This window comes from Cotesia typhae, unplaced genomic scaffold, assembly GCF_013202065.1.
Source record: "Cotesia typhae breed Kobodo isofemale line unplaced genomic scaffold, CoteBio_Ctyphae contig_27, whole genome shotgun sequence".
NCBI lineage: Eukaryota > Metazoa > Arthropoda > Insecta > Hymenoptera > Braconidae > Cotesia > Cotesia typhae.
In genome coordinates, this window is record NW_027423733.1 from 645,491 (window position 1) to 655,847 (window position 10,357).

Below are 10,357 nucleotides of genomic sequence, written 5' to 3' on the forward strand. Positions count from 1 at the left end.
ACTTAACAAAAAAAATTTGTTTAATTTTTTATAAATAAACAATAACCGAACAAATAAATATTTTTAACGAACAAATAAGAACAAACGATTTGTATAGATCCGATTAATTAAAATTAATTATTTGATACCAGGTTTATACAGGTGTGTTGACCACACATTCGACCGTTAGACGTTACAAACAATCCTTAAATGACCGAAGAGAACCTAACCTGAAAGCACATTGAAGAATGTCAAAAGTTGTCCTTTTTGAATGCATCCTTTTATTTGCATCGTCGTGTGTGTCATAAGTCATGTGAAGCACGCGTGTAATTATTGAGAGCGCGATTATCTGTCAGTATTTTCGATAGTATCATAAATCTATAAGTAATTCTCTCAATATTCTATTCAAGCTGTTAAGATCGTTGTTTTGAAATTCAGTGAAAAAATAGTTTTCGTTGTACAAATTCAAAATGAGGTAAAGTTATGTTATATCTTATTATTTAGCATTAATTCAGTTGTGTATCAATCTGGAGGTTCTGTCTTTTATAAATGGTTTAGTGGTTTTTCAGCTAAAGTTTAGTTGAACATTGTTTTTACTCATCAGAAACTATTTTTCCAAGAGTGTTTCTTAGTCGCACAAATTTTTTTTCATTCAACTTCATTTTATAATAATGTAGTCGTATTCAAAATCTATATTTGCTAAGAATGCGATGTGATCGTTTGACTTTTTCAACTGATAGTATGTGCACAAATAAAAATAAGAGAAAATTTTTTGCAATAACATAAATGTACCATTCAAATCAGTTTAATATTTAACAGCAAACAAAAGTAAATCACAATTTCAGTTAAACATCATGATTGAATGAAAATATATAAAGTATTTAGAGACTAATTAATGATTATCAATTTCCTAAATACGAAAGTAAAATGTCGAGTGATTATTTTTTGATTTCGATTTTATTTAGATTTATCATGTAACTTAAGTAATTGATCAGTAAGTTAAATATCGATGCTTTTAAATTTAATTAACTAGTAACATTTAAAAAATTCACTAATTTTCGTAAATATTGAATAGTCGTTAAATTTGTGTGGAGATGTTTTTTTTTGCATTATACATAGATTTCCTCATTGACAGCACATTTAACTATGATTATTACTTATTAGTTTAAAATTTTTTTTTATGATTATAATCTTATTTTAAAATGAGCGATATCAGTAAAAGACAAATGTGATTCTAAATATTTTTAATGTAATTTTAAAAACTTTTAAATCATTGTTTTTTGCAGTCAATACTAAGTTTTTTTTAGTATATCACTAAGTTTTAACCTCGATTATGTCTCTTCAAAAGTAGGAACCATTTAATTAGTATTACTGTTCTTAAACGCTGATAAGAACTTCTTATTTCTCTAGTGGAAAATCACAAGCAACAACAATTAACGGAAAAAGATCATCGGTTAATTCTATTCAACATCAATGTGAGTCATCTGCTCAACATTTTGGTCTTATTGAGTACATCTATGAATGTAAGTATGATCCATTAAAATATGGCTCTTGACGTATAACATTTAAATATTATTACTCTATAGCATGGAACTCGGTATCTAAAGAATTAGATTCATGTCATAATCAATCGCATGGAGATGCCCAAAGCTATCGAAATGGAGCATCTGTTTCATATTACCAAGAACGAGAGCCCAATCCTCAACTCAAGGGTGAGAAAAATTTATTATTAAATGAAATTATAATTGATTAGTTAAATGATCATGATATTGTTTATTTTTAGATTTTCAGCCTTTCAATTTAGAAGCTTGGTGGGGTCAGAGAGTAGTTCAAAGTATTACTAGAAATACTAATTCTTAGTGGCAAGTTTTTGACTAGAACCATAGCCGAATACCTATTAAAAGTTATAACAAATTATGAAGAAAAGCGACTTTCTTATTGTATTTAATGTATTAATTATAAAGGTAACTGAATTAAGTTACTGAATCATTAAGAATTCAATTCTCCAAAGAAGTTAGACTAAGTGATCAAATTAACAATCATATATCTATGTATGAAAAAATACCAACTGCAATTATTGATTAGCAGATTCTGAAAATTTCAAGAGACCCATTTACACTATTCCCAAAAACAATTTTTTACTCGCACAAATGCTAACATTCCTTTTTACAATTAATGAAATTAAAATATCGATCATTAATTTAAATATTGTATTTTATTCTCCAGTAAATTTAAATTAATCAGTCAAAAAAATTTAATCTGGAGATATTTTATTTTGAATTTGATTTGTATTTTTTATTTTTAAGCAATAAGCCGAGATTTGATTCTTAAATAAGTATTTTTAATAAATAACATGTAATTAGGGATAAATATATTTTGTGTTTATAATGGTTAATAATTCATAATTCTGATAATTTTATTTTGTAAATCTTACCTTATAGTTAAGTTATATTATCACTCTCTTACTTATCAATGATAAGATATCATTTTGTATTAGCAAAATATGCAGCGTTTGAGTTAATTAATTACTTTGAATTAGTATTGTCCTGGAACGCAGTTTGAGCTGAACCTGGAGCTAAAGTTGAGATAGTCTCTGGTAATTAGGATAATGGAAATGATTTATATATGTCTACCCTATTTTATGGCTGAGATACCCTTTAAGCTGAACAGAAAACTTGAATAGTAGGAACTCTTGTGAATTATGCTACGTTTTCCTTGAATTAGCTGTTCTAGTGTTAAGCGATTGAAATAATCATTTCATAAGATGACAATTTAAAGAATTAAAAATGAATTTCTTTTTATTATGAAGTTAATCGGTTGATAAAAGTAAGTTATTTTAAAAATACGATAATTGAACAATACCAAACGAACGAACTATTATTTGAAATTTCCGTCATAATAGTTGAGTAAAAAAGTAATAGTTTATTAAGCAGAAGTATCTTGTAATGCTGTAGAGAAGAAGATAATATATGTCCTCTTGTTCGACTTACATAGTTTTAATTCAATCAATATCGTAAAATCCACTTATTTTAAGTGAAAGGAAATATGTATTCATGTGACAATAATAATTATTGTCATATGCTCCAAATCGATAGCACTGTATATCTGAAATTTTTTTTTGGAGATTACAACTATGTTTTTTAAGGCAATGTTCACCCACACACACACACACACACACACACGCGCGCGCGCGCGCGCAACCGCATGCTGAATACAGTATAATTTTGCACGTCTCATCGCGAAGCGTGAGTAGTGCTTTTTACTCTCACTCTCTTAAGGGTCAAGCAATTATCTCGGCTTAAATTGCTTTTATCCAAACTTTTTTGCACTTTGAGTACCTGGGAAAAAATCATCATGCATGAACATGTATGATCAGGCGTTAATTTCATGCATGTATATTTGTCATGCAAGGGCTTGTATGATTAAATGTGATGAAGCATGATCATGCTTTTACATGCCTGGCAAATAGATTGCGACTTCAAAATTATTCTGAAAACATTCTGAAAAGATGATGGTTTCAAAGTATTTCCAGAAAGGTTTTGTGTCTATTTTTCAGCGTGAAACCATAGTGATTTCAAAATAATATCAAATTGAAATCAAAATAAATCCCGAATAGAATCAAATCGTCTTCATAGCTGCGTCAAATAATTATCGATATCCGGCGACTTATCGATACAGGGTAAATTTATCCTGTTACAAATGGCTATTTTTGCCACGCCCTCAATTTTTGCTGTTGTTGAAGAATCCGTCGCTAACTTCAACATTAAATCGCACGCCGTTTTTTCTATTAATAAATTCTCGTCGCCACACATATGCGTTGTACACCCGCTGTCCAGGCACCACTTCAACTTAGGTTGACCTTGAATTTTCTTAGCCTCCTCTCTGGTTTGAGCTTGTACGTAAAAATCATCGGTTGTACTAATTGATGCTCGTGATGACCTTCCGCCGCCTTTGGTGAGGCAATTTTTAGCAAAATGACCGTATTTACGACACTTGTAACATTTTTCGTTATTTTCATATATACTGTCACTCGTGCGTTGTGTGTTCACATGAGACCTTGAGCTTGACGCAAATGCTTTGTCGTCGAATTCTTGTGAGTCATTAGCCCTGGCTAAGCTTTCATTCAGAATTTTAATCTTTAAATCCTCCGGCTTTGGTAATGTGTATCGACTTTCGATGATGCATCGAAAATTCTCGAAACTTGGCGGCAGCCCATGTAATATCATCGTTGTTAACAATTCTTCATTGATGTCGATGTCCATGGCCGCTAATTTATCTACTACGTCAAAGAAGTCGTCTAGGTACTGTCGTACATCTCCTCCTTCGTTCAATTTCCGCATGAATAGCGACTTTAACAGCGTCACCTTTCTCGCCGGACCTTTTGATGTGTAGATCTGCTCGAATTTTTGCCATAGTTCATTCGCCGTTTTTCAATTTTTAATGGTTTTTAATTCCTACGGTGCCATTACTAAAATGATACTTGTTCTGGCCAATTGATCTGCTTCAATACACTTAGCGATTACATTTTATTGCCGCTTACTTCGTCTGGTTTCACAACACTTCCATTTGCGTATTACCATAATTTCTTTTGAATTAATAAGGCTTCAATTTGAATCCTCCACGTATCGTAATTGTCCTTCGATGACGCCTGTATATTACCGTTCGTATTCGGCATGGTTATATCGCCCGACACGACGCACAAAACTGATTTTTATGATCAACGACGTAATACACTTTTTAACTTAACACAAAATTAATCTCACAGCTCTCAGAACGTTTCGGGCCCATAACCTGTTGTAAATAAGTAGATTAATTATTCGTGTTTGAATTAAGTTTATTGGTAACTAGAGTACAATATTAAGTAACCGACAATTCGACGTGCACGTGGCAATTGATAATAAGGCCCTTGATGGACTGACTATATATATATATATATATATATATATATATATATATATATATATATATATATATATATATATATATATATATATATATATATATATATATATATAGACACTACAAATTGTCCAGTTCTTATCAGCCTTCAATTAGCCGCCCGAAAACCTTTGTTATCGACACTGGGTTAATTTTAATTGATTTTTCCTGACGATAGGAGTTCCGGGAAATAGTGGGGATGAACGCCCACGACGCGTCCAGTCCGAAAATTATAGATCAGACTTCGATCCAACCCCCAACTAGCTACATGCTACCAAATCATCCTATCAATCTATTACATTTATACATCCTATTTTATAATTCTAGTGTATTAATACTAAGTTTATATTGTTTAATCATATCATTTATTCGTTATTGTTGATAAAATAGATGATAATAAAGTTATAATTAATCGTCACCGAATACACGTGTTTAATTGGTAAAATTAAGTTGTGTGTGAATAAGTTAATAAATTGTTCATCGTACATCAACCATATTCACCTTGATGCCTTTGAAGGACGTAAACCTTCAGAGATTTATTGTTCAAGGATTGCTGTGCCAATCATCCCAAATATTCTAATCATCGCTGCATATTATAAGTAAAGAAAAAATTATTACTGGCAACACGTGAGACTTCGTATCTTCCTAAACAATTTCTACACTCCCTATTAACGTAAAACACGATTTACGTTGTCTGTAAGGAAGCGGATTTCCGAGAGCTGGTGGTCCAAAATTAATATTTAGAGGTTCAACCGATTAAAATTCTTATCCGTGAGGTTTTAGTGGGTTGATAAATAAATTTATCATTAAAAAGAAAAATTTATGTTTCAATATATATATATATATATATATATATATATATATATATATATATATATATATATATATATATATATATATATATATATATATATAAGAGCAATTGTCTTGTTTTGAGGCTCCTTCACGCCTAAACCACTGATCGTATCGACATGAAACGACTGCCATTCGATGCGAAATTTTTCTTAGATGGTTTACAGGGTGATTCAGAATGACCTTCACAGCGGGAAACTGTAGATAGAGGAGACGATTCTATGAATAAAGTTCCTTAGTCGCTTTTCGATATTCTCAATAGTTTTTCAGTTATTCAAAATGTAAATTGACCAATCACAGACAAGCTCTAGAAATTAAAAAAAAAAATAAAAAAGAATAATAAATAAGTTAAGTAACACTGCCACAGCAGACTTCAAGTTAAATGATATTTATTTAATTTGAAAAGTTTGATTTCTCACAGAAAAAAAAACAAAACATGCAATTACAACCTAGAACGTATTTATATATATTTTTTTTTATCTTTTCCTTTTCACAGAAAACATTATTGATTTAAGATGATGCAATTATTAAAAATATAACTTCCGGAGAATTGACAAAATAAATTATGTATTTTTAAATATATAAACTTCAACCAAGAATAAAGAAAAATATTTTAACTAATAAAATTGTCTTACTGAAATAATAGCAATTTCAAACAGACAAAAATATAGATATAGACAATACATAAAATAATTATTGAAAAATCTTTGATTTTGTTTGCTCGGTCTCGCTCAGGACTTCGCTAAGCGCTTGATGTATGTTATAACATATTTGCGAGACTCTCAGCGAGACGGCCGGCGAGACGTCCAGCGAGATATTCAGCGAGACGTATAGCTATTTATTTTTTAAATTCCAACGTTTCTTCATTTTTTTATTGCTCTTTTACTTTTATGAAAATTTATCCCGTTAATAAAAACAAAAGACAAGCATTTTCTCTTGATTCTTTTGTTTTCATGGATTTCAACGGAGTATATTAAACGGATTATGTTTTTTTACATTCAGCTAAGAATCTACTCACACTCCCACCCACCAACTCCTACTTATACTCAATAACTGATGAAAAACAAATTTTCTTAAAACCTCCGCCGTCCATCTTACAGCTTTAAATAAATATTGTTATTTTTAGATTAAAAATTTAATTAATTTTTTTTAAAATTAATTTTATTTTAATTTACTTGAGAACGCCTGGACCGATTGGGCGATTTTTTTTGTTGTCTTCAGAATTGTCGGGAGAAAGTTTTGTGTGTAAGAAAATTCTAAAAAAGTCCGCTAAAAAGTTAAAAATTTCGATGATATTCGAAGGATTCCCATCTATATAGTCACTCATCATGAAATTTCGGGTACCATAGGACTTAGAAACGTGAAACTTGGTAGGAATATTACTTTCGCTATGTAGAGGTCAGCTAAGAACGGATTTTAAGAAATTCATCCCCCAAAAGAGATTGCGGGGGCGTTAACAATGAACAATTCCCGTTTTTAAACTATCCCTTGTGGAAATAATTCTCTAAAAAAACTCTTGACAAGTCTTTATAACTCTGAATAAGACTTTTCGAAATTCTTCACATCCCTAACTAAGTGAAGGAAAGACTTAATAAGTCTTCAAAACTCTGCAATGCTCTTCAAAAGTCAAATTTTCCCTGCAATTTCGGAATTTCTAAAAGAGTTATTAAGACTTGATAAGACTTGTTCAGTTTTACAGGAAAAGAAGAAAATCTTTCTTTTCAAAAAAATTACTTATCAGAATTAAATAAAACTATAAAAAAGAATTAATAACCACATGCCACCTATTAGAAACTAAGAACACTCAAAGATTCTAACTGTAAATTCGTAAACTAAAATATGTTAGGTATCAATTAATTCCAGCAGATAGCGTGTGGATAGAAAATTCTTTCCTACCTAGAAAGTTGACTTTAATATTTGATAGTCCAAATTAAATACCGATTGGATTTACTCTTTGAGTAGTATCTGTTTCCAACATCAAGTGCACTTCATTTGCTGTTGATGTTTTGACTTGCGCAACTATGAGTGATTCGATGCCCATCAAAGTATTTTCGTGATGAAAATATTATTTAAAAAAAATTTTTTTAAAACATGCATTAATTCTTTTTATAGTTTTATTTAATTATGATAAGTAATTTTTTGAAAAGAAATATTTTCTTCTTTTCCTGTAAAACTGAACAAGTCTTATCAAGTCTTAATAACTCTTTGAGAAATTCCGAAATTGCAGGGAAAATTTGACTTTTGAAGAGTATTGCAGAGTTTTGAAGACTTATTAAGTCTTTCCTTTACTTAGTTAGGGATGTGAAGACTTTCGAAAAGTCTTATTCAGAGTTATAAAGACTTTTCAAGAGTTTTTTCAGAGAATTATTTCCACAAGGGATAGCTCCTACAGACTTCAAATTTGGTAGGAATCTTCTGTAAGAGCTGTAGAAATAGTCTATAAACGAATTTTACGATAGCTCACCCCACAGGGGGTTACGGGGGCGGGTGTTAACAATGAACATTTTTAATTTTTAAGCCATAGCTCCTACAGACTCCAAATTCAGCTAGAGTCTTCTATATGTGATGCAGAAATGATCTAAGAGCGGATTTTACAACCACCCACTGCCGATAAGGATTATGGGGGTGGGTGTTAGAATGTTTAGAACGGTTATTGTCCATTATATTTAAAATAATATAGTCAGTTGTTTTTTTTTATTTAATTAATTTCATTTGTTTTTACATAATCTAATTAATTTTTTGAATAAACGTCAGTTTATAAACTTTGAGAAGTGAATGAAAAATGCCAGACAAAGAAAGTATTGAAAGTGTGTGCTTGTGTGCTGATTATGTGTTTGGTTCTGATTACTGGTCTCATGAGATAAAAGCTCAACCTTTAGGTAAGTAATAATTTGCACAATATATTGATATATAATTAAATTTTAAATTAAAAATTTGTATTTATAATTCGACATTGACTATCAATAGAATCGAGAAAGTCTTATATTGGATGTTTCACAACAGTTCGAATCACTTTAAGAGACAAAAGATTCCATGAAGGGATTGGTTGTTTCGAAGAGTACAATAACATAAGTAAATTTTCCTTTGCAGAGATTAGAAAGGTAAATGTACATAAATAAAATAAAGTGATGATAAAGTTTAAGAGTTAACTATAAATGTAATAAAAATTTCTTGAATTTATGTAGAAATCGTTAATTGATGGAATTTACAACGCTTTATTATACTTTTAAGAAATACGAACTTACTTTGAAAGAAAAGAACAAGAACGAATGATACGTTTGGCTAAACAGGTAAAAAAATAGCAGGAGTGGAAATTAAAAAGTAATTTTATATTTATTGATCGTGATACTTACATATTCAGAACATTGAACATAGTAAATCAATTCAATTTTAATACAACTCCATCAGATGAAAAAGGAATCACAACGGAATCAAATGAAATAGAAGACGAAGTTCCAGGAGAAAAAGTAGACCAAGAAGTGGATAAGGTGAAGAACGAAGGAACAAGGGAAAAAAAGAGAATATTGAAGAAATGGAGGAAGAAAAAAATAAAGAAGGAAGTTAGAAAATGCCCGGAAAATAATATTATTGATCTACATACACATCAGTAATAAAAAACGTTTATCCTGATGTGAAAAATTAAAAAACAAAATCAACTACTTGGTTAAGCGAAAGATCAATTTTAACATCAATGAATGATCATGCGTCCACCTGGAATGTCGAATCATATTTTGAAACTTAAAATCGCCCTTGTGGAAATAATTCTCTGAAAAAACTCTTGAAAAGTCTTTATAACTCTGAATAAGACTTTTCGAAAATCTTCACATCCCTAACTAAGTAAAGGAAAGACTTAATAAGTCTTCAAAACTCAGCAATACTCTTCAAAAGTCAAATTTTCCCTGCAATTTCGGAATTTCTCAAAGAGTTATTAAGACTTGATAAGACTTGTTCAGTTTTACAGGAAAAGAAGAAAATATTTCTTTTCAAAAAAATTACTTATCAGAATTAAATAAAACTATAAAAAAGAATTAATGCATGTTTTAAAAAAATTTTTTTTAAATAATATTTTCATTACGAAAATACTTTGATGGGCATCGAATCACTCATAGTTGAGCAAGTCAAAACATCAACCGCAAATGAAGTGCACTTGATGTTGGAAACAGATACTACTCAAAGAGTAAATCCAATCGGTATTTAATTTGGACTATCAAATATTAAAGTCAACTTTCTAGGTAGGAAAGAATTTTCTATCCACACGCTATCTGCTGGAATTAATTGATACCTAACATATTTTAGTTTACGAATTTACAGTTAGAATCTTTGAGTGTTCTTAGTTTCTAATAGGTGGCATGTGGTTAGAAAATTCTTTCCTACCTAGAAAGTTGACTTTAATATTTGATAGTCCAAATTAAATACCGATTGGATTTACTCTTTGATTAATATCTGTTTCCAACAGCAAGTGCACTTCATTTGCTGTTGATGTTTTGACTTGCTCAACTATGAGTGATTCGATGCCCATCAAAGTATTTTCGTGATGAAAATATTATTTAAAAAAATTTTTTTAAAACATGCATTAATTCTTTTTATA

The 10,357-nt window shown here is 30.1% G+C and overlaps 1 protein-coding gene across 2 annotated transcripts; it reads left to right on the plus strand.

The window, feature by feature from the left end:
* The first annotated feature begins 269 nt into the window (after positions 1 to 269).
* LOC141525644 (MAPK regulated corepressor interacting protein 2) lies at positions 270 to 2,377 on the plus strand. 2 transcript variants are annotated; one of them, XM_074240206.1, is made up of 4 exons: positions 270 to 454; positions 1,390 to 1,502; positions 1,566 to 1,691; positions 1,771 to 2,377. In XM_074240206.1, the coding sequence occupies exons 1-4, from the start codon at positions 450 to 452 to the stop codon at positions 1,821 to 1,823; spliced, it is 297 nt and encodes a 98-aa protein (XP_074096307.1). In that variant the 5' UTR covers positions 270 to 449; the 3' UTR covers positions 1,824 to 2,377. The 2 variants fall into 2 exon arrangements, with proteins under 2 accessions (XP_074096307.1, XP_074096306.1); XM_074240205.1 differs by having other exon boundaries at positions 284 to 454; positions 1,763 to 2,377.
* The last annotated feature ends 7,980 nt before the right edge of the window (positions 2,378 to 10,357 follow it).